Source organism: Caenorhabditis elegans, chromosome IV, assembly GCF_000002985.6.
Source record: "Caenorhabditis elegans chromosome IV".
Classification (NCBI taxonomy): domain Eukaryota; kingdom Metazoa; phylum Nematoda; class Chromadorea; order Rhabditida; family Rhabditidae; genus Caenorhabditis; species Caenorhabditis elegans.
The window spans coordinates 9,341,902-9,366,743 of NC_003282.8; the positions used below are offsets into that span (position 1 = coordinate 9,341,902).

At 35.6% G+C, this 24,842-nt stretch overlaps 2 protein-coding genes and 2 non-coding genes across 15 annotated transcripts; 1 reads left to right on the top strand and 3 right to left on the bottom strand.

The window, feature by feature from the left end:
* Positions 1 to 62: 62 nt before the first annotated feature.
* pigc-1 (Phosphatidylinositol N-acetylglucosaminyltransferase subunit C) lies at positions 63 to 1,556 on the bottom strand. Its single transcript, NM_069244.5, has 5 exons — positions 1,128 to 1,556; positions 908 to 1,008; positions 679 to 851; positions 532 to 633; positions 63 to 458 (listed from the first exon to the last, which is right to left on the bottom strand). The coding sequence occupies exons 1-5, from the start codon at positions 1,231 to 1,233 to the stop codon at positions 92 to 94; spliced, it is 849 nt and encodes a 282-aa protein (NP_501645.1). The 5' UTR covers positions 1,234 to 1,556; the 3' UTR covers positions 63 to 91.
* pezo-1 (Piezo-type mechanosensitive ion channel component 1) lies at positions 1,458 to 24,610 on the bottom strand (the record flags this gene model as incomplete). Of its 12 annotated transcripts, none has more annotated exons than NM_001268460.4 (33): positions 1,458 to 1,922; positions 1,989 to 2,122; positions 2,173 to 2,756; positions 3,102 to 3,692; positions 3,746 to 4,328; positions 4,380 to 4,494; positions 4,553 to 5,467; positions 7,132 to 7,262; positions 8,459 to 8,523; positions 8,575 to 8,685; positions 9,613 to 9,666; positions 9,715 to 9,947; positions 9,996 to 10,510; positions 10,557 to 10,660; positions 10,939 to 11,510; positions 11,565 to 11,689; positions 17,545 to 17,735; positions 17,880 to 17,971; positions 18,697 to 18,801; positions 19,891 to 20,064; positions 21,071 to 21,226; positions 21,539 to 21,670; positions 21,718 to 21,846; positions 21,970 to 22,067; positions 22,121 to 22,277; positions 22,819 to 22,932; positions 23,170 to 23,268; positions 23,346 to 23,579; positions 23,628 to 23,856; positions 23,906 to 24,153; positions 24,198 to 24,271; positions 24,319 to 24,417; positions 24,487 to 24,609. In NM_001268460.4, 33 exons carry the CDS (start codon positions 24,551 to 24,553, stop codon positions 1,836 to 1,838), a joined length of 7,317 nt encoding a protein of 2,438 aa, NP_001255389.2. The 12 variants fall into 12 exon arrangements, with proteins under 12 accessions (NP_001255389.2, NP_001255390.2, NP_001255388.2 ...); NM_001268462.4 differs by having other exon boundaries at positions 1,836 to 1,922; positions 19,891 to 20,070; positions 24,487 to 24,553; NM_001268458.4 differs by having other exon boundaries at positions 1,836 to 1,922; positions 21,970 to 22,073; positions 24,487 to 24,553.
* On the bottom strand, positions 20,400 to 20,480 carry C10C5.11. The gene has a single exon (NR_056383.1). It is a non-coding gene; the product is annotated as an Unclassified non-coding RNA C10C5.11 (non-coding RNA).
* Positions 20,855 to 21,004, top strand: C10C5.10. Its single transcript, NR_056384.1, has one exon. It is a non-coding gene; the product is annotated as an Unclassified non-coding RNA C10C5.10 (non-coding RNA).
* Positions 24,611 to 24,842: the final 232 nt, after the last annotated feature.

Genomic DNA, 24,842 nt, shown 5'->3' on the forward strand with positions numbered 1-24,842 from the left:
TCTGTTATTGTTCATAAAACAATAATAACAAATTGAAAGTCGATTTTTGAGCAAAACCAATCATGATCGTATAATCTTTATTGAGTCGGTGTCATGTATTAGATTTTAACGGAACTGCTTCATCCCAAGGTCCATGTATCGTACATTTACCGGTTTGCTTTAAAATTAATATTAATGGACAAATAAATAATATAAAGATATGGAGAAGAGCAAAACAGATTGAAAGTTCAAGTGAGAAATCAGAGATGCAATAGATGGAAAATAATGACAGAAAACAGAATATTGTCGAGGAAAGGCAAGGATACACGTGGAATATACGATTCCTGAATTCAGCTCCATATGCATGCAATGTGAAGGCAACGACAAGTAGAAGTAGGGTTGGAGTATCTCCTTCCAATCGAGAGAGCAAGAAAATAGCAGAGCTGAGGCCAGTGCTGACGGATGTTGGATATGATACACTGAAAATGAAAATGATACAGTATATCTTGAATAGATTCAGAAGAATAGGCATTTCTCAAAAATATAACTTACACTGGGGCTTTGACACCATAATCATGAAAGAAACAACTAAAAATGGCAGTGATGATAGATGTAGAGTAAATTGTATCCGTACTTATTGAAGTAGTTAAAGTTCTGGAAATAAATTGCGGATTACACTGGTCTTGTATGGAAAGTTACCGTATCACAGGAGTGAAAGCATACGCGAAAATGAATAAAGTAAAAATCGTTCTTGCATGTTCTTTTGCATTTGCAGGATTTGGGATCAGGAATTTACAAAAGAAGAGATAGAGAACAATTGTCAGACTAAAAACAGAGTAAAGAATGTTTATAGACCAATTGGAGTGAAGAATCTGAAATTATTTTGGAATTTTTGAAATTAAAAAAAATGAAGAAAAAAAAACCTTACATTTAAAAAGAGAACAAAATACATTGTGATCATATCCAAATGCGTTAAAAAATTCATACAACCAAATACAGCGCTTTTATAATCATAATGAACCACAGATACTGAAATAAGTTTCATTTTATATTTACAAAGGCTAAAATTAAATAAATATTTCCCAAAAGCGCAAAAACTGTAAATTTCGCGTATGGGTAATATAAATGAAAAACTTTCAACAACTTACCATTTTTTCGTAACTCTTTGAGAAATTGTGCATCCCCGCCTGAATAATTGTCTGGAAATGGTTGTTTTCGATATAATATCTTCTGCCAACCCGTTGGTGTTGCCATTTGGCGAACGCATAACCTAAATAATAAAATCGATTTTTTTTCTCAATGACTAGAGCCACGTAGTGTTTGCGCTGAGTCAATTTTTATCAATGCACTTCGTTCAATAACTTATTATTCTGATTAAAATCTAAAATAAAAAATATTATCAAAATCTTGGCAATTAAACCTCAAAAAACCTTTTGTAACTTCGCTCTACCGAACATAAATAACATGTTTACGGCAAGTTTAAAAATAGAAAATTTATTAAAATATTCTTCGTCATTTACAGAATCGTAAAAAGTAAACAAGAAACGAAAAGAAAAAACTCAAAATGGAAATAGAAAAGAAAACCCGAAAAGAAGGAGAGAGAGAGAAGGAATCTAACAATACATAGACATATAATATGTGGTTCCAAAAATTGAAAATAGTGTGACCTAATCAGGCGAGCAGTGAGAGAGAAAGGGGAAACAACTCGTAAAGTACCAGAGACGGAAAGAAAAAAAAGGAAATGGTGGGAATATTTTCAGGTTTTTGGTCTTTTCGATGAGAAACAGAGAAAGTAAAAAATAAAATGATTAACGATGGTTCGGTTCGCAGAATATTTGACAGTGAAATATTTAAATTTATTCTTGCTTCTTTTTGCTCATTCGTGTCCATTCGATGAGTGTCGCTGGTGATCGGAACAGGAATATTAATTTGGCGAAGAGATCCTGAAATGATTGGTTTGTGAAAATATATTCATGTCTCATTTTTGAGAGCTAAAACTAAATAATTACCTGCTCCAACATGAAGTCCTTCGCTTCTCGAACCAAATAGATGTCGAGACAAATTTTGAGAAGATGATCCGCATTCGGTAATTCTGTGAACATGACAGTGCTTGGAGATGTGGTGAAGATTCCACGAACCAGACCTGGAAGAAAATGAGACTGGTAAGAATTTCCTAAAATATTTCAAACAAACCTCTTCCAACGACGAGGATAACTGAAAGATACACTGCAATGACTCCTCCTTTGAAAACTTTCGCCAAAAATGATGGGAATGCTCTATCAATAAATCCGACAACTTGAAGGTACGGCCTTCCCGAATACGTCGTATTTGCAGTCTTTATCCAGAGTTTCGCATTTTGGTCTCCTGGATGTTCGGATGTGGCGATCCACATTTTCTCGTTTTGCGATTTTCCTTGTTCGAGATTCAAGGTTAACGAGTCGAACCAAGCCCGAGCTTCGTCTGATTTTTCCATCCCGGTCGTATTAATCCGTGGATTTCCGTCATTGATAATAGTATTTCCGATTGATGTTGGAAGGGTCAATTCTCCTTGATTTGGAACTTGAATAAACGCAGGAATTGACTGTGGAATGAGAATCGGATGACCTGGATCTCCTCGGAGAGCACTTTGAATTTTTGCTCGAATCGTCATATCCAGGGAGATTGGAACAAGCCACGATTTCGAATGTTTTAAAGCAGCGTTTTCATTTGGATCATATGGCCGAGTGAATTCCAGAGATACTTCAAAATTGACTGACGTGTTTCGGCTCAATTTATCGCTGAAAATACAATTTTTATTTTAAAATTTATGTCAGAAAACTAACGAAGGGTTTGTGGGATTTATTGCTTAAATAGACTGAAAAACTGGTCAAAATTTTGAAAAAAACTTTTGCTAAATAAAATCTGAAATTTTGTCAAGCTTTCCTTGTCGCAGCAGTTGTAATTCAGTTTTTTATAACACGATCATCACTATTATTGCATTTTTTGGCTTTGCCTTTATAGAAAATTTGACACATTTTTTTAAAAGAAGTGCTATTATGAAATTCGATTGTTTCGGGCCAGTTTCAGTCTATTCAAAAAATCCAAAAAACTCTACTTATTTCTATAAACACATAACGACTTACATCATCGCATTTCTCGAATCCTGTGAAATCGGCCAATAAATTTCAGATTCTGGACGGAATCGCACAATCAGAATATCCTCATATGTGTATCCTTTCAGATATGATACAGACATTCTTGATCTTAAAATAGAATTAGTGTCTCGTGTCGTGTAACTATCCGTCAATGCTTGATTCAAAGATGCCAATTGATCAGGTTTTATCATTCCAAGTTCAGCGTTATCGTGATTACTTCCTTGTGCCTCCATCTCGTAAAGTGGTGGATATCCTTCAATCGAAATCCTCAACGTAACTTTTTCTGGCATACTGATAGTTCCGATTTGATTGAGTAGCGACCAGAGCAATAGAGGAGAAAAGATGAAGATAACGACTCCAATGATAATTGGGAATCCCATCATATACTTGACCAACTTTCCTTTGGGAATCCCTCTTGGAGCTGGATAGGCAGCTTCGAACTGGCGGGCACACTTGATATTGAATATATGAGCATAGAAATTTTCCATATTGAAGAAATCGAAAAGAGGCATTGAAGTATCTGTCCATGTCCAATCAATAGCTGTACGAAGCTCGAAGAGGAATGGAATATTCATGAATCTGGAAAAGTTAAGTTATATAAGGGAAATAATGTTTATAGATAAATAACTTACACTTTGAATGCAATCATATTGGTCATTCCGTATGAATGTGTTAATAGATTTCCAATACAAAGTTCAGGATAACCATTTCGGATCTGCCAAGCAGACACAAGGAAATAGCACGATTTGATGACGTACAATGCTTGAGCAACGTGATTCGATATCGCAGAACGACGAGTCATATTTGGAAGAACAAGGAATACCCAAATGTGAAGGAAAGCAATCATTAAGACTTGATAGATTAGCTTTCCGACAACTGATTTTCTGAGGTAGAGTGCTCGATCAATGATAATTGCCAGAGTCATTCCAACGAGCATAACAACAAGTGTTACCGGAATACGAGAAGCCTTCACATCATCTAAAACATTTCCAGAACCTCCTTCACCAAATGCCGAGTATCCAAATGTCATGATGAGGAAGCATATCACATCGATTCCAAACATTATTGGATACAAATCACGAATGTAACGGAATTTTGGATGGAATAATTGATGAATGAATCTTCCAATTGGTCCACTTTGCTTCTCTGGAATCGGAGGTTCGCAGTCTAATTCTTCCATATTGGAAACTGCATTTGGATCAGATGGTATGACTACTGTAATAAATATTTGTAGTTTTTTTGGAACTAAATAACAAATAAACTTACTCTCTCCTCCACTTGTACCTTCAAGGGTATCTGACTGAGTTACAACAACCTTTGGCTCTTGAGCAATTTTCTTGGGTGATCCTGTGTCCGATCCTGACGCCGATCGAGGCTCTTCCTGAAAATAAATCAATGAATTATTTCAGAACGTAATAGTTCACTTCATTTTGACATACCTTCAAAGTGAACGTGTCCGTCAAATTGGCATCCTTCCATAACCCTAACTTTCTGAGCATATACCGATGGAAGAAGAGTGAGAAGAGCAAAACAATGTCCCAAAGTGCAAAACTATCTCTCTGTGATACTCCGAATAACTTATCCAATGACATCGGGTCCATTTGATGCTCTGTTCGCCACGTGATAGAATTGTAAGGCATGAATGCAAATTGGCAAACAAACTTGATAACAATGACACACTCAGTGTAGGTGATCATTGTGACCCAGAAGAACTTGGATGGACGAGGATTCGATAGATTTCCCCAGAATAGTGACATCAGAGGAAGTGGAAGAGTAATAAGTCCACCAGTCATCACTTGTGTCATAATTGCGAAGAAGTAGCAGAGAATATCAGTGTGTGCTCCAATACAATTCACAACTGCATTCAATAGTCTCGTTGCTGATGATTTTTGTTGCCAATCCACGCTGACGGCTGTCTCCATCTTTTCAACATCATTCGCCGATTGCACAAGTTGAAGACTTGGTAGATCAACTGCAGATCGAATATCCGTCAGCTTTCTAGATGTATTTGAAAGAGATTCCGAGTGTCCTGACTTCAACTTTTGTTTTTCCTTGCTCAAAACAAATCCAACATATCGGTGTTCTCTGCACAGTTTGTTTAGTGTTACACTACACAAGTCCAAGGCAGAAGCGATCATTTTTTGAATGAATTTAGCAGTACTTTCCACTTTCGAATCCTTATTATCCTCATCTTCATCACCATCCGTTTCTTCAGTGCCTCCTGGCTTACGAGCTTCTGGTTCAGAAACAGCGATAAGAGCACGTGAATCAGGATCTTTGATAGTATCGCCTTTCTTGACTTGCTGTACAGTTTTGGCGAGGTCGAGGTCGTGAGCGGTGGCAGCGTACATTATCTGGAACAGAAAAAAAATAAATATGGGAGACTGGAGAATTCTTATTATTAAACTGTTAGGAAATTATTAAGTTGGCGGGAAAGTCCTGTCCTATTTTTTAATCATTTATTTCTCGAAGCAAACTCAAACTAGAAATCAGTTATGTGCTCCATCATGTTCAACAGTGTCCTGCCAACATTCAGTTAACTTGTGGATTCCCTGCCTGTAGAATCCAGTTGACAGGGATTCAAAGTATAGCTCGATACCAGTTTGGGGATTTTCTCGTGTTGTGAAGGTTCTACCTCGGAGGGCACAAGTCAGATTGGAGAGAAGCCAATAATGACTTGGAGAAATAGCAGGAGAATACGGTGGTTAAGGGAGAATCGGTCATCCACATTTTGCCAGTTCCTCCTTCACATGTTTTGCAACATGTGGTTGAGCGTTATTATGTTGGAAATATACTTTCTTATCCTGTAAGGCTGAACGATCGACTGTTTCCCTCAAACTCCGTAGTTGTCTAGAGAGGGTCTCTACGGTTATAGTTTTACCCTCAGGTAACAGCTCCCAGTAGAGAGGTCATACACTCCCGACCAAACAGAGATCATACTTTTTTTTGGGTGAAGGCCGAGTTTCGGAACATCCTGTGCAGTTTGCCCTTCTCCAATCCACTGAGCTTGTCTGTGGTGATTAGCGTACAACACCCACCTCTCGTTTTCAATAATAAACCAGCCCAACCAACGGTCGCCGGCTGGAGAGTGAGAAGAGTTTATGAAACATCAACTTTGTGAAAAAGGTTGGAACGGGTCAATTAATGAGGTAGGAATCGATGTTATCTGGTATGGAGTTATGAGAGACCCCAAATGTGCTTGCAAGCTCACAGGTAATTTGAAATGGATCCGATGCAATACTGCTATTAGTGCAATCCAATCCAACTCATGCACTCTTTTGAGCATATTTTTTCAATCTAAGAAAAGTCGCTTTTTTCGAAACGATAGAACCACTTCTGTATAGTTTTATACGAGGGAGCAGGTCCGTCATAAACTTTCATCAGAAGAGTTTTTGAATCCTTCATTGTGGTGTGCGCCAGGAGCATGTATAACAAAACATGCCAAACAAGAATTGAGGTAGGTACATTCATTGCAAGTGAACATGAACCGAGAGAGAGGGAGAGGAATGGGGGGGTTAATTACTGCAAAGACTTTTTTCTGCTTATCAAACACTAGGACCCCATGAACACCAAATCTGATATTCAGCCCACAAGGACAAAACAAAAAATTAGGACAGGACTTTCCCGCCAACCTAATATATTTGTACCGTAATCCAGAAACGCACTAGATTATTACCCAGACGCGATATTTTGCAATTTTTACTTTAAAAATACGGTGCCCGGTCTCGCCTTTTTATAGTTTTTCTCACTATTGGCCAAAATGTATGTATTTTTATCGTTTAAAAAGTTTTAAAGGAATTTATGAATTTTTATCGGAAAACTATGAAAAATCGATAGCAAGCAAAAAGAGTTTGAAGTTATAGTGTTCTTTTTTTAATTCTTATTTAATTATATAAAATAATTCATCGGGCCAAAACCATGGTTTAAACCAGGTACCGTCTGTTCGTCGCAAAAATCGCAAAACCTCCCATCTGGGTAGTAGTTGAAAACTTTTTTTTCAAGTTTCTAAAATACAAACCTGTCCAGGATCAAGTCGATCATATGCAGTTGCCTTGGGATCAACTTCTGGTACAAAACTGTCGACGGGTTCCACAAGATCATCATTTTCAGGATCGTATTTGAACATGTAGTAGTCTCCCGCTCGTTTGGCTGAAATTGGTGAAATTAAGTTTATTGTTAAAAAATAAATAATTTCATGCTCGTAAATTTCAGATGAGGTATTTGGATATTAGTTTTTAAACTTTCGTTGTTGGTTGTTCTGTTTATTAGATAAAACATAACCAAACTTTAGAGTTACAGTAAGCAGCTGCTCTGTTTGAAGATTAGAAACTTAAAAAAGGAAGGAAAACTTAAAATGATAATGAAAAGCAAAAAAAAAGTTAGACATTGTTTGAAAAATAACTCAATAAAAGACAAAAGAGGTGATGTTATATTACCCGAGTGCTAATTTACAGCAAAAATACGGTACCCGGTCTCGAAACGACAAATTTTTGTAAAATGCAAAAAGGTGTGCACCTTTAAGGAGTACTGAAATTTCTAACTTTCTTTGCTCATGATTTCTTAATTTTTATGTTTTTTGTTATTTGAACACATTTGAAAGAAAACCTATGAAAATCGATGGAAATTCCACAGCAACAAAAGTTCGAAGTTACAGTACTCTTTAAAGGTGCATATCCGGTTGTATTAAACAAAAAGCTCTCGTTTCGAGACCAGGTTCGTATTTTTAGCACAAAAATCACAAAATTTGGCGTCTGAGTAATATATTGAAAAGCATGGTAAGTGACATAGGGGAAAGTTGAAAAATAGGCCAAAAAGCAGTTGAAACTCGCGTTGATTCGAAGGATAAAAACTCAAAAGTGTTCCTATTTATAAATTGCAAAACCAACCCTCATTTTCAGTATCTTGCGATGATATACGCAAGTCATAGTAAGGAAATGGGTCATCCTCGTCGATACGCATACATTCTGTGGATAAGACAACATATAAGCTACCCAAAAAGAAAAATAGAAGAGTATGAATTATGAAGTAAGCTATAGAAATCTCACAAGTAAAATATAAAATGACAGACAAAAATGTAGTAAGTTGATGTTCAAGAGAAAATTATCAAAGAAGAAGCTGAAAGGACTACACAACATCTAACATGGACTATTTCTACCCAATCACCAATGAATACCAAAAAGTTATCACAACTACCATGTAATAAAAATTAAATTGAAATAAAAAACTTAAGATTATAATTCTGGAGAATGTATCAAGATATTTAATTTTGAATAATTTTTTTTTTCAAAAATACTGTTTTTTTCCAAAAAATCGTAGATTAGCTATGAAAAGGAATATTCACTCACCGTGCCCATAAGTAACCGGCTCGAAGTCACGTTCAGCAGCTCCTCGTTCGATTTGTTTTTGATATCTGAAATTACATTTGAATGGTGTTTTGATTCCATCAATTTTCAAATCGAACCTTTCACGAATAGCTTCAGTTCTTCTTCTGATATCATTGAACTTGGCTTTTTGCTGCTCGTTTTGTTCCTTCATTTCCTTTTCAATCAGTTGATTCTTCAGCACGGCACCTCTGGGAAAATAGTTATTTTTCAACAGAATAATACGTCATAAATTCCCGAAAAATTAGAAATTTCAATTATATTATTTAAAGATATATCTCCTAAACATCTAAACATCTAGATCAGGGGTGTGCGGCAAATGGAAAAAATTGCCGAGCTCGGCAAATCGGCAATTGCTGGTTTTTCAAAATTTGCCGAGCTCGGCAAATTCGGCAAATCTCTTTTTTCAATATTTGCCGAGCACGGCAAATTCGGCAAATTTGCCGAGCTCGGCAAATTCGGCAAATTTGCCGTGCTTAACAAACTCGGAAAATTTTGATAATTTTTTATGTTTTTTGGAACACCAAAACTACCGAATTCTTAACACACATCTGGTTTCTGAATTAGTTCCGTGTAGTATGTCTGCTTAAGCATAAAACTAACTCAATTTTGTGTCATTTTACTAAATTTTTGGCGAAAAAATCAATAATTTTACTCAAAATTGTACTGTAAAATTTTTGACGTGTGCGGCAAATTCGGCAAATCTACTTTTTTGAAATTTGCCGTGCTCGGCAAATCGGCAATTGCTGGTTTTTTCAAATTTGCCGAATTCGGCAAATCGGCAAATTCGCCGCACACCCCTGATCTAGATACCCGAAAAATCACTCACACGAACCAAAAAAGGTTTTGTCAAGAGAAAACGAGGGGAATGAGGGGGTAATAACAGATGAAATATTCATATAAAGTATGAAATGAAATGAATAAATTCCATTTGGGTTTTTGGGAAGGACTCTTCCACACAATACACACTTACCGAGACAATCCATTACCACCACTACAACAAACAAATAATTTTGTATAATTCCAAAATTAGAAACGTTTTAATTGGTTTTTTTCTTAAAAATCATAACTTTTTAATTAAAAAAAACACATTTTCTATAAAAACGATATAAACTCACCTATTGGCCAGAATAACCTCACTTCGATATTCAACCATGCAGTGTTGGAAATACCTGCAAATTTTTAAAACATTTTTTCAAAAATCTTTTTAAAAAACGCACCAAGAATGGAAAATTCGGATTTGGAAGACGAGGAAGGATAGCGCAATCACATCAAATCCAATATTTCCTTCTTTCGTCTCAACAGCACACGCCTTCGAGAAATCCTCCAGCTCTTTGAGCACATGACATTCGTTATTAACACATGTGATACTGAAGAGTTGACGAACGATGCACAGAGTCTTTCCCCATCCACCAGATTGATCGAACCACGACAGGAATACACATCCAAATATCTGAAATTCAAAGTTTTCTAAATCTTTTGCACATTTTTTAGCGCTTACTTGAAGGCAAACTTTCATTGTAATCGTGAACAATGTGTATCCCAAAAGTGCATTCCATCGTTTCAAAGTATGTTCAAATGATCGTAGAGTTGAGTTCATCACATACAAATTGTTACCAGACCACAGCATTGTCAGAGTGAATATAATGTATCCCAAAGCAAAAAGTGACGTTCCAGCAATTCCTGCTGCTAGTGTAGACATCAATGTAATCCAGTGTCCATAATGGAAAACGAATGATTTGAAATAATCAACGTAACTCTTTTTGGTGTCAATAAAGTCATATTGTGGATTTTCTGGCTTAATCACAAAGTTTCCATCATTGTAAATTGAATCATTATCTTCTCCTTCTCGCCGGAAAACTGCTAATTGGCATGATGCCAAGAGGAGTACGAAGAAATCGCCAATGAGATATGCTGATGGCCAGTTTACACCGTATATTGACAAGTTCAGAAGATACGACAGATTGAATCTCGCATCATCACTATACGATGGAATCCAATACGACCATGGATACTCTGAAAATAAATAATTAAGCTTATTCTGAATGAATGCTGATCTTACCAATACAACTGTCAGGTGGTAATCCAACATATGAAAAGAACTGAAGTGGATACAGAATCGCCATATAGATCACATAGAATACCCATATTCTTCGAACAAAGACTCTGAAAATTAATAGGTAATATCAATTTTCCCTTGTGCAGACAGATTGGATATTGTATCCATAGTTTATTTTCTTGTATTTTCGTTGAAAAAAAAAAAACAAAAAAGATAAAAATGGCCAAAACAAGAACATAGTTTTGAATTTATAGACTAACTACTCAAAAACTTCCGCATTACAAGTTGTTGTTGCTCTCAAAATTTCAAGTATGACAGAAGTTTTGATGTTATTTTTTGAAAAGTTATTCTAGTCTACTACAGTAGTCTCAAAGAAAAAACAAACCTTTTATTGAGCGCAAACAGGACAAGCCAGAAACATTGAATCGCTGCCAATGCATCCATTCGATTGAAAATGTCAATTCCAATGGCGATCATCGTGATTTCAAGTCCAAACTTATAGAAACCATAGTCTATCAAGAATTGGATGGCATTTTTGAGAGATCTATCAAAATGAGAATGATGGAAGTCCGGGAACACTTTAGCTCGCATCGATTCAGGAAGTCCCAGTGAAGCTCGATAATGTCTTTGTCGATATATAACAATTGATTGAAAAGCCAATGCAATAATCGAAACAATGACTCCAAAGAGCATATAAATTGGTTCAGTTCCTTCAACTTCCTTCTTCAATCCAAACCATTCAGGCATTGAAATATTTCCATGTGAACAGTTATCTGCTCCAACTCCTCGGTCGATTTGTGATAACTCGGGAACAATATCCAGTTGGTAGATCATCTTGCTCAGTGCCACGAGGAATAAGTAGGCACACATAAATAAAGAGAATATCCCATCTGCAGCTGATGGTAGACATATAGCCAATGAGAGGAGAATAACAAGTGGAATGTATAGAGCATTGATCTAAAAATTATAATTTAAAGATATTTTACCAACGACTTTCAAAATTTCACTTACATTGTTGGCAATAAAAATCGCAATGATGACAAAGACAATTTTCGAAATGTGAACTTCGAAAAACCTCCATAACAGTTCGATTGTCTGATTTGCCAATTTGTGCAGCTTCTTGACAAGGGTATCGCCTGAAAAAACAATGAATTTAGGACTTTTTCTAAAAAGACTTTTTTTTCTGGTCTTTGTCCAAATTTTCGCGAGATGGTGGAAACTCATTTTTACCAGTGATATGTAGGTCTCCTGGGAGCTTTTTTTGAATTAAAAAGTAATATGGCTAATTTGTTTAATAAATAACTTGTGTTCTTTCTCGTTTTACGCTAGACAGAAATATTTACGTTTTTCTCTCGATTTCGTGCTAATTTATTCTGACGAGACATTAAAAAACAATAAATTCAAAGATTAATTTGTTAGGTGTTGGCGGTCGTGGAGACTCAAAGATTAAAATTTCAACTTGTATACTTCAATTGAAAGGACAACAAACTGTCGTAAAGTATTGTCGATAAGACTTTTTTATAACTGAGAGAGTTTGTTTGTAAATAACTTCTTTTTAAAGTTCTACAGCGGTATTCGATAAGGGATTTTTAAAAACTTCTCCCAATGAGACCACTCCAAATTCCAACAGAAACCTTTGCAATCTTTCAAAAACATTTTTTCGATGGTTTTTCGCTATCCAATTTGTACTATTTCATATGTACTTCCTCAAAACTTTTCTCATAAATCATGTAATTTTTGTCTCTCACTTCCATCATCATCTAAACGTCACCTCAAATATCTGTTCATGACAAGACCAATGTTCATTTCTTCATTTTTTTTCTTGCAAGTGGGAAATTCGAGACATTTATGAGGTATTTTTACCCTCATCGACCGCCGAACAACAATAAAGAAAAACAATGTTATCAGGGAGAGATGAGAGAATTTATGACACCTTGTAACCAGTTGCCGTTTCTTATTTTCGTGCGACTGAAAGTAGCTCGAAGAGCAATGTTTTTGATAATATTAGATGCCACAACTCTCGAGTAAATTGGGGTCGATTAATTGGTCGGTGATAGAGAAGACTGGTAAATAAATACTCTTTAGAAGTCTAAATTGTGTGAAAAAAGATTCTCTCCATACACTCATGTCAAATATTCTTTTCAAAACTCGGCACAAAAATGGACTTCCTCTTCTCATTGTCTCCTAATCAACTTTTTGGTCATTCTCAAGGGCTCACAAAAAACCGAAGAAAACTGGTTCTCTATTGCTTTGGTGAGAAAAAAAAACGAAAGGAAAGAGCAGCGAGCGGTGAACAGGAAACAATTGAGCCGAGAATGGACAAGATAGGTGCCAATTTTAGTAGATTTCAAGTGTAGCGTTTTGTATATTTCCTTGATTTTTGCTTCTCATTCCGATTTACTATAATTCCTGCTTCGAGAAAGTGAGAAAAAGTCGAAAAGATAACGAGAAGCTCGCCGCGTAAAATTTGTTTTAATGTGTAATAAAACAAGGCAACCAGGGGGGCCAGAAGACTTGAGAATAATTTTTTTTGAAAGCTAGTATGAGATTATGTAACTAAAAGTAAAGAAATACATTTTTTTAAATTATAAAAGCTTTGATTTTGACAGCTTCTTGTTCCAGTTTTGTTTTTGCAGATACCGAAAACAACAATGTCAGATGTCAAAATGAAGAACGAGGAAATTGCGTCAAGTTTCCAAATTTTTATATGCGAAGAATTTTTCTATTCAATCGGATATTAAATTGCTCACTAAGTAGAACTATGGACATAAAAACCTTAACTTGAGTGAATTTTAATTGACATTCTAGAGGACTCATTAGAACTTGCACGCAGCATACTTTTCGATTTTTCTGAACTCGGACTATGAAAAAATTAATAACTTTAATGCTTTTTGACATCTTTAATATAGTAAACTTACTCCACCAGTTGGTCAAATACTGCCTGGGTGATCTATGCCATCCGTTCCTGCCACCCGTGTACCCACTGCCAATAGCAGGTCTTGCCATTATAATTGGCGTCAAATCATCGTCGTCGTCAATGTACGGCATGATACCACAACCGTCTTCGTAAATACCAGAGTCACCACTACTACTCACTATTGACTTTGTTAGCATATTACGATCCGCCGGAGACGGAAGAAGCTTACGAAGGAGCAACTGCTCCCAATACTTTTCAACGTCTACTTTATAGAGTGATCGTCGATTATCTGAGTATGTAGATGTTGTCAAATAATTTGATGTCGATGGAGCTGATGTTGAAGATAAAGTTGTGTCCGGATAATTGTGATTCGAATGATGAGAACTTGAATTCAATGGAGGATGATGTGAAGATGTAGGCAGTTGGTCGTCAAAGTGTAGAGGCAATTTCAGAATATCATCTGGATTCCCTTTGACTCCAAACCAATGTTTTGGAGACCAACTACTACGTCTTCCTTCTGTATCAGCTTGTCGTTCGAGTTGAACCTGTCGAGAATAGTCACGTAGTTGACGAAAATAATAGTCGAGAATATGAACGAGTTCACCGTAAACCATTGTGAGAGATGGTTAGAAAAATAAGTATTCAGGTAAATGAATGTTGGAATGAGAACAGTAATATGGACTTATATAAGAAGAATAGGATTTTTGTTGATTTATTCTTGTCTCATATTTTCTTCTGCATTTTTAAGCTCAAGTGGATAGGCGAGAGAGGGCGGGCTCTTTTTGCGTCTGCGTGTACCAAAGAATTCAGAGATAGAGAGAATAAGAGAAAGAAAAAAGAAAAGGCGGGTCCCTTTCACAGGTGTTTGTTTGGTGGGGGAGCCAGGAGAGAGTTCAAATTTATATCTCACTTCGTTTTCTGTTTTTCGATTTTTTGTCTTTCGAAATCTTCCTTGATCATCGAATACACAACTACTCAAGGAGAATGGAGGATTTGATAGAACGAGTTGATCGAGATGTGCAGAATGAAATGTATGTGCCCATTCAAACGAATTGGTGGTTTTATGGTGAATGAATAGATTTGTGGGAATCCTTTCTATGATTTTTCTTCCCAGGCTAAACTAATCTCCACAATCATTTCTGAAATTAGAAATACTGAATCTTTCTGGATCTACTTTAGTGTTTTTAATGATATTCAATGCATTATTTCCGGTTTTCTATATTTTTTGACATTTCAATTTTCATACACTATTTTTAACGCTTATTACAAAAAGCGTGTTCACATATGTGATTTTTGTTCTGTAATCCTTTTTCCTTGCATGTAAGAATACAAGCTATTAATCAGTGTCCTTAGAAAATAGAAAAAGTACCCCACATTTTACTCGTCAAAAAATCCTTAGCGGTATTTCATATTGCACTTCTAAAAAGATGTTTGGGGGATTTTATGTTCTCAGATAATTCTTAAAACTGCAAAATTTCGTCACCTCCTTTCACAATCTCACAGCTCTTTTCTCAGTTTTCGAATCAATCACTTATTCTCTGACGACTAATGATATCAATGAACTACACTCTAAATGTTTTGTTTCTCTTCATTTTTCCTCCGCCTGCCAGTGAGACATTAGCCATCAACACAAAAAATAGATGAAGATGCACAATCGGAAAGAAAAGTAGAAACAGGAGGAGGTATCTCATTTATCATGCAGGCCCACAAAAAGTGGAGATTTCTGATAAAGATGAAGTAGAGGGACCTATAGTCTACGTAGAAATGAAGAAAACTCAACAGGTCATTTTCTAAAAAATGAATTCTGGACATGATACTAGACGGTGAAAAAGTTAAAAACAATAAACATTATTTTTGAGCAAATACGACGGTACAAAGTACAACTTTTCATTTACTTTATTACATGAAATTTCTTTTTTTTTTCAATTCTAAATAGAGATCAGTATTCATCGATCTGTATGAGTTCATTTCCAAAAATTGAAGTTATTTCGGGCGTTGACTAATCAGGGGTAATTTGTCATCACTAATTTTTGCCTCAAGAGTGTTCACAAATCGGGATTATGAAAAGGGAGACAAGAATAAGAGAATGATGAGTATTGAACTACCGTGTGAACAAGCAAAGAACAGCACAAACATTGACTCATTAGGCTGGCTTGGGAGATGGAATAATGACGAGAAAGAAGCGAAGAACATTTGAACTCGCTGAGCTTCAGATTTCGAATTCAACGCGGTAAGATATAAAGGAATACTTAGAATTCAGCCATCGTTCTATATAAATTGTCTATTAAAAAATATTCTTGTTGGTATTCTCTTGATTAATAGATTGAAATCTAGACATCAGGTCACTTCAAGGAAGGAAAACAAAAAAATAAATTCGTAACCTGAGGATCGCCTATTCGATGACGTCAGTAAGACAGTAAGCAAAAGTAAGACACACAGAGATATACAAAAACAATTGTAGGACAACAACAGGGTAAATGTTTAGATTTGAGCCAATTTCCGTGGCCTTTCGTTGTGTGTGTTCCGCTGGACACAGAGAAAGAGCATTCCTCCATTCATATTTGAACAGATTTACGGAAAAGTAGAGAAAGCATAGAGACTTGTTTCAAGAATTATTTCCCAAAAAAGGGAATTCATATACAGGTGAGAAAATGTGAAGAATGAAGACAGGAATGAAAAAGTCCGGAGATGATTCATCTATAGAGACTGAGAAATAGTAGGAAATATTATAAAAGTTTGAAGAGAAAATCAGAAGATGAATTGAAACATTGACCATACCCTAAGATATGAATTCTCATTGTTATGATTTTGGAAACAAAATAAATATATTTTTTATATTCAAAACTCTCCATTAACTCTGTTGAATAATTCAGTCAGATCTCAAGTTGAACATTTGGAAAACATTTCACATCCAGATGAAGCTTAAGGCCAACAAAAAACCGAAAACCGATATCGACAGTCGTGGGAAAATAATAAAAATATGTAGATTACGAATGATAAGTCGTGTATTATGACATCAAAAGGGAAGTGGGAACAGTATTCGCGGCTGTCTTCATCTCAATTTCCATTCATCGCTTCTCCATTCGATATCCGTCGTCCGAGAAAACGATTTGTCCTCCATGACTGACTAGGCATCGTTTCCGTCGAGATGAAGCGTTGAAATAGTGTTACATAAATAAGAGATTCAGACAAACCAGCATCCGAAGACGTCGCTTTGGATCGATTGATCTCTTTCTCTCACTTTAATTTATTTGAAAAACGATTAGAGGTTGGAACGATGCCAAGTCTTATCATTTGAATATTCGGGTTAATGACGGTGACGACCGGAGAGTCTACGAAAGAGAAAGAGAAGAGAACCTATGTAGCAAGCGGGAATATAATTCTACATTCCAATTAAAGCAGACGTCAGCTCGATGAGAAACTGATTCTAAGAATGACGTAAAAGTCATTGTTTTCTATTAAAATAAATGAAGTGAGAACTGAACGATGTTATGTTATGCCTGAACATTAGAAAACATCGAATTATTTATAAATTAAAACCATTCTCGTGCTGTAAAAATTGTCCGGAAAGAACAAAACACATAGAAGACGCTCAAATTAATAGAAAACTAGTTATAACATCTACATTCTTTTTTCACTTATGACTGGAACATAATTAATATCTGATCTTATTGTAATTTCAGTAAGCAAACACAGATGAATAAAATATTGCCTAGGGCGTTTTCACTTTCATTAAAAAATTAATTCTGCGGGTTGAAAAAATAAGTATTCAATGAAAACTGTCTGACATCATACGATAAGCAAAAAAAATAAAACAACGTCGAAATCGTTTGATGTGATCTTTTTTTTTGCGATGCAAAGTAATTTTCACAACTTCAAAGAACAATTAATCCTATTCTAAAATCATTTTTCGTTTTTTTTGTGTAAGTTCATATTTCGTTATCTGTCAAATTTTGGCTCTACATATTTAAAGCATTTCTTTAAAATTTACAGTAGCATTGGGAAAAATGAGTTTCCATAATCTCACACGCATTTTGTTCCAGATTTAAAATTTCAATTAATAAATAAACTAACCTGCAGCATGTGCTCTTCCTTGTGTTCCAGATGTGCTTGCTACCGCCGCAGCCTCCGTCGTACTTGTAGGTGGATCATTTTCTGCTCTTCTTGGTGACGTTGCTCGACTCCATGGTCCATGGAAAAACTTGAGTTGGAGCATTGTGACGACGAACAAGGCAATTGGGGCGAGTAATTGTAGAAATAGGGCTCTGAAAAATATGGTTTATTCAGTTGAACAGTTGCAGTTTTTTTTTGAGAAATTTTCATAATTACTTTAAAATCTGTAGATATTTACTATTCAAGGTTAGATTTTTTCTAATGACCATGTATTTTTTTTCAAAACTAAAACTGACCCCGATTCACCGATAGCTCTAAAATCGACAAGTCCAATTGCATTCAGCCACTCCTGCGACAAACTAGTATTTCGAATAATCCATTGAGATACCTGGAAAATATTTGAAATATTCAGAGAGAAATCTGTCCAGTCAAGGTCAGAAAAACTAACAGAAGCGATATAAGAGAGGAGAAAGGAAGGAGAAGATCATGTTATAATCTAGACATAAGTACATTCATTTTCACATTTGTTACGCATAGTTTGACAAGTGTATTTTAGACAAGAAACCGTTTTATTCTTACAAATAGAAAGGTTTTCGAGTTGTTGAATAAGCTTTTTTTGCACCAAAAATACAGTATCGGGTCTCGAAGCGCCTTTAAGGAGTACTGTAGTCTTTTACCTATTTGGATTTTTGTTTCTTAAAAATTTATCGAAAAATACAAAATATATGAAAAGCGAATAGTTTGCAACTACAGTACATCTGAAAGGACACGATTTGGTTTGAACTCAAGAAAATCTATCCCTTTGGGACCGGAAACCGAATTTTAGGGAAACAATTTTTAAAATTTCACACCGAATAAGAAACATCTAGTTAGAACTGAAAAATTGTCTGTGAAATCCCAACTTTCAATTAGCAAAGTTGCAAAATAGTCTAGAATTTTCTTCAACGGATGAAGTACAGTGGTATTGAAGAAGAATGTTGAAATAAATCGCTGACTCAAAAAAAACAATGTTTCGTCTTTCTTGACCATTTTCCTAAACATTTTTTTCAATAAACCATGGGAACTTTGCAATATTTTCAAACTTGAAAAGTTAGGGCAAATGAAAAAACTCACTCCAGGGAACTGATAAATGTAGAGGGCGATAATAACAATTGAAGTGTAGAACGTGAGAGTTAGCCAGAATGCATATGCCAATCCACGATACAGACGGAATGAGAACTGAAATTAATGTAAAATTATAGTTTATGTACAAAATACAAATGGAAATGTTGGAATGAGAACATTTCAGACAAATTGAAAATCGATCTTGACCTGTTTTAGAACAATTTTTCGAAAAGTAGAGGCAATTTTTTACAACATAGTAGCCTGAAAACCGGTATCATTTGAACAAAAAACTCAATTTTTATTGTTGCGCAAAGAATAGAGTGGGCGAGAAATAGAGAGTAAGTATTTAGCCGTCGTTTCTGTTTTTATTATTATATAATAACAATAATCAGACAGGTAGTTGAGGTTGACTACCGTTTTATGTTTGTAAAATTTCGGTTTTTATTGAAAAGAAAGGTGTATTTATCAAGCGTGACAATGTGTTTTTTTTTTCAGAAAAAATATTAGAACGAGCAGCTTTTTGACAGTCAATATTTTGAGCAATTATTATTTGTAGAAAAAAAAGGATGTATGGTTCTATGTACAGCTTTATTTTTCTGTTTACCTATTAAATTAAATTTGAATTTATTGGTGCTGGAAATATAGCGTCATTAAATTTATCTTAAATTGAAAAGTTTAAAAACCAAATTTTTTTATAATCAGAGGGGGGGAGGGGCTTACGTTAGGGTATTAAAAATTACAGAAAATCGATCGGCTATGGCCACTTTTCGAGTTCTAGCATGGAATTTTTCAGAATAAATCCGTGAAACTGGTAGTTTAAATGAACGTCATTCTAGAAATCGGCGGCGAAAGAAATGGTTGTCTCAGAATCTTGCCAAAAATGACTCAGCGTTGCAAACTTCAAGAAACAAAAATCGCTAGATCGGGTGCCAAACATTTTGCTCTTTTTCTCTTTATTTCTCTATATTTGTTCTTCATATTGAATCCTATTCGCAAAAAAAAATGGTTCACATTTGTTGCGCAATAAAGTGCAGTTAAAATACATGCAAACATTAACTGTCTAACAAGTTTTTGCAAACCGTACTGGTTTTTATTGTGAGTCATAGTTTCAAATGGTATTTAATCAATTTATGAATATTTTAGAAAAATTTAAAATTGCTTCTGAAACTAAAAATAACTTTTCATTTTTTCTGAATTACTCACCTTGAGATAAATCAAGTTCAATGCCCATAGTGCGAAGAATAGAATATTGTAGAAATTCGGAGCAAAACACGTAGAGACCACCAAAAGTACCACTGATACTACAAATATGAAGTAGACAGACACTTTATTCGACAGATATTCCACAAATGCCGCGAACTTCCGACTTTTTGGATCCTGAAACTTGGAAACGTTGTGGACAATGAATTGTTTAAAAGTAGTTTTTGTAATTTAAAAATTCCCTAAACCCTCATTCAAAATATTTTCTCTAAAAAATCCTAATTATTAAAAAAAAAAGAGAAAACCTTTGGAAAATACAAGTTTAAAGAGTTTTTCGCAATTGAATCATGAACACGAATACATTTTCCATTTGTAACAGAAACAGTAATAACATGATGTGGAATATTGACAGAAGGAAACTTCATATTTCTCAGTAAGTTGGAAAGTCGAACTAACAACTCGAAGCCCATTTTAGGCATATTTTCAGTTGCTTTTTGGTAAGAAGCACGTCTCCAGACAAATCAACATTGGCTCATTCTCCATTCTGTTATAGAAACTAGTCCCCAGAGGGGTCAGAAGAATATGATTGATGCGAAATTTTTGGGTTATGTTCGTTTTGCAACAAAAAAAACACGAGAAATGTATTACCATCGTATTTTCCTTTTTCTCTTCTTCACCATCTTCGTCATCTTTTGAAGATGGTGATTCTTGTATTTCATTGAATCTCGGTTTCATTTTCAGATCTTAGGCCACAAGTATTTGAAATCGTTGAAAAAATATTGGAGGGATAGTAAAATAGTAAAATATTTGGAAAAGCAGGCACAACCGGAGCGTGGAGAAAGCGAACAGTTTTGCGTGGACAGCTGCTGCTTGCGATGCTTTCCCAAAAATGGAAGAGACAGGAGGAAAAGAGAAAATAGGAAAAGTGAGACATCAATCTCTTTTTATTTTTGTTCATATTTTTGTTGTTAGGCAACAAAACAACCAGACTATGAATGTATTTGAGCATAAACACAACGTTTTCACAATTTCCCATTCAATTGGAATGTTTTTCCATCTATAATGGAATGTGAAGCTGTAACAAAACATAACTACACCAAACAGTGTTCAATTTCTACAAGAATAGTCAATACACCTAGCATGTTTCTCTATTTTTCAAGTCTCAACGGAAAATGTGTCAAACCTTAGCCACTGCAACACCCCCAGCTCCAGTCTTTGATGCTCCAAATGTTCCATATGAGTTGATTCGTCGTTGTCGTTCATAATCACTCAGCGATTCGTAAAACTTCTCCCTGCGAGCCAAACGTAGAAGCAAGAACACTGGGAGAGTGAGAAGAGTCTGAAATGAAAGTATTTATTTATTAAAGCTTCTAAAAATAATATTTTATTTTTAATACTTAAACCAGCATACCGGAAATATAAAAAGTCCATAAAGATACAACTGTGTCACAAATAGCATGGAATAAATAATTTTTCGCTCGTTTTTGTTTCAAAAATGTGAGAAAGAAACTTTGTTAACTCTCGGTTGTCACTGGTAATTCGATATACCTATCATATGGTGCCCCACACGTTTTTTGAAGGGATTTTTGGCTCATAAAGATGCAAAGTCAAGGTGTAAAGATAAAATAAAAAGACGAAGATTTTGGGATACCTGGACACAGAGAATGATGACAGCATGTACTGGAAGAGTAGTCCATTCGATTCCAACAAAGTTCATCCACGCTGGATCGCCAATTTCTGCATGAATATCCATACTGAGGAAATATTGAAGAATCAATAGAAACTGTAAATATTAAATTGAATTGACCATTTTCGAATATTGTGAATCACCTCGATATACATCAAAATAATAGGGGCCATTGCAAACGATGACTTTCTCGTATCACGGAAGATCCACAAGATACATGTGAGGATGAGGAGAATGAGACCGAATATCGAATGATAGAGGAGAGCCCATGTCTGAAAGAAGTATAGATTAGTAGCTATATTGACTTTTTTTTCAGATTATGTGAAGCGACTCTTGAAAAAACTTGAAAACTAATTTCAAGTATTTTAAATACTGTAATTAGTTTCCTGACGTACCATCATAGCAGTCAGCGCGATTGAATACGAATGGAAAATGACAAATGTCATGACTGCAATCATTCCTTTCGAAGCAGCAGATTCCTTATCTCCGGGTGCTGTAGCTTTTGTAATTTTTATTAACTGTTGATAATATCCACATTAAACTTACTATTAAAAATGTTGCTCAACTTATTCCTATCAACAACTTGCGAAGTAACTTTCCGTAGTGGGATTGAGCCTTGTTCTTCACCATTTCGCAGCGGAGATCGCGAACGAGCTCGACCCTGTTCATCATCATTAGCAGAGGAGGATGCATTGGACAGAAGCTGAAATATATGAACGTTTGGAATGAACTTCTTCACCAGAGGGGTGGTTGTTTCATTTTGGAAACATAAATTTCCAAAACAGGATTTAAAAGCTGGAAAAGCAAAAGTTGGAGATGACAGGGTAGGAGGAGTAATGTTGGAGTGGTTAGGTATGTTAAAAATTAAAATTAGTGAACTCAATTTAATTTAATTCATGATTTTTCTATTGTAATTAAAAAGATTACAACATTAAAAACCTACAGTTGTATTTGATTCATCAGGTGAGTTCTGAAAGTTAATAATCTCATCCAAAAAAAAAAAAACGATTTTTTCTGACACATATACACTACTATTAAAGAATCAGTTCGAAAAACATTTTCAAACGAAACCAATCTATAAAATTTCACATAGACAAGATCAAACACAAAGGGGAAAGTGTGAAAAGTGCATGCGAAGAAATCAAAGTGAAACTAAATCTAATATGATATTCAAGAGAAATATACTTTAAATTTCTCTGGAATACCAACAACTAATGAACATAGGGTACACCAGTCACACGCACCAAAGTATTTCCACGTCCTCTGCCAGATGGAGCAGAAGCTGTGCTCTCAGAAATTGAAATGAGCTGACCCACGTCGTCCACATTCGTTTCGACAGTGCCGGCGGAGACAAAACGCTGAACCGATAATGAAAAAACATTCCAAACTTTAAAATTTTCTCAAGATACTCTAATTATACAGTTTAGTGTTCTATTCTACTGTGCGAGCAATCAAGCTTTCTCAGATTTTCTGTCAACCATCGCCCGTAGTTAAAGGGGATTGAGATGGACGATGGACAATGAAGGATAGAGAGAGACTATAAGAAATAGCGATAGAGCAGAAGAGACACAGAGATGATTTCAGAGAAAACTGACTTCTTCGTGAACTGATGACCCATATTCGTTATCATCGATATATTCACGAGATCCGTTTCTCGTGAATTTGTATTGAGCAACTGTGAGGTAGAAGAACACCTGAAAGTTGATAAAATTCAAATATGATACATTTCCTACATCTAATTTTGTGATTTGTACATAAAAACCCATCTTACCAGTACAACAATCGGATTTGCATACAACGGCCATTTCATAATCAAATCATCATCGTTAAAGTCTGGAGCTACAAATGGAAACTTCCACCATTCGGGACATGATGAATCCATGAGTACAGTAAGTCCGAACAGACGTGGCAGAAATGAACCGGTCGGCAGCCATGAGTGGTGAACGATCGGAATTTGATATGTGTAGAGAACCAAGAAATGAAGCGCCGAGTAGAATATGAGAAACTGAAAATATCGAAAAGGTTTTACAGATAAATTTCGTACCGCCCATACCTTCTTTATCTGATTGTACACTCCATGTCTCAGTGGTGTGTATGTGGACCACCACGTGGATATGAACAGAAAAGCGAGAAAGTAAATTGAGTTACTCAGCGATGGTTTCACGATTCCAACATATGCCGTGAACAGGAAAAGCACGAAATTAGTCAATCTTCGTAGAGAATTTCCGATTGCACTCCACATTATAGCGGCTAACTTTCTTTGTCGTCGTTGCTCGCGGCCACTGAAATAGTTAATATATTATTTGAGTTCATAAGTATATTCTAACGCACGATTCACTCCTGACTGTTACAACATCACCAACGACGTCCAATTGCTCGTCTCTATGCGACAAAAACATGACGATTATGATAGTGAGCAGAGCTGCAGACGTGGCAATAATCTCCGGAAGAAATGCTCGAGTTGATTCAAATGTTCCTGTTGGATGGAATCGGACAAGGCCAATGCTCCGGAACAGAGTAGTGTCGGATCGATTGCAAATGTATGTCCGGTCATTTTTATGAACAACTTGTTCTGAGATCTGTAAAATAATATTTAATCAACTGTTTCATAAACTATTTTTACCTGGTAGGAACCAACTCCTAGTGCGACTGCTAGGCAGAAGAGAAAAGTGATAATAACGAATGTTCCAACTAGTTCTGAAAAAGAATATTGATTTCAACGACATCGGACTTTAATTTCTTACTGGGAAGTGCTAAAGACTTTCGAATTGGTGGCAGAACGGCGCTGACAAGTGCAAGTAGGACGTAGCCAATTGATAAAAAGCTCGGCCGGATTATGGCAGCTGAAAAATTGAGCATTAGTATATACTAGTTTAGGAAACAACAGTTAAAATGAAATAAAACGAGCTAACCTGCAAGCAGTGCTGCCGGAAGCAGCAATTTGACGACGCACGATTTTAAAAGCGGCGGGACCGTCATTCTGTTGTTGCTGTGTTACGACCACCGATTCAGATTTACCGCATGTGATTCTGAAAAGAAAAACAGAAAATTTCTCTGAAATTACTGAACAATCGCCGAGAAATCAAGCAAATAAAAGACAAAAGTCTCAAAACAAACAAAACAATTTCGAAAATCATCCACGGCGGCGGCTACGGTATGCGTACACGGATTGCCATTGCGTACCAAAAATTGCGGAATTCACATTGAATTTCACGACAAAATTGTTCATTTCCTCCAGAGAAAAATTAATTTTAATTTATTAACTAGC

What these genes read in the sequence shown, in the direction of transcription:
- pigc-1 (NM_069244.5), bottom strand. Translation starts at nt 1,233, where the DNA reads ATGGCAACACCAACGGGTTGGCAGAAGATATTATATCGAAAACAACCA. An exon ending in ATTTTGTTCTCTTTTTAAAT is followed by an intron (nt 852 to 907) that starts GTAAGGTTTTTT and finishes AAATAATTTCAG; the next exon opens with ATTCTTCACTCCAATTGGTC. An exon ending in GCTTTCACTCCTGTGATACG is followed by an intron (nt 634 to 678) that starts GTAACTTTCCAT and finishes ATTTATTTCCAG; the next exon opens with AACTTTAACTACTTCAATAA.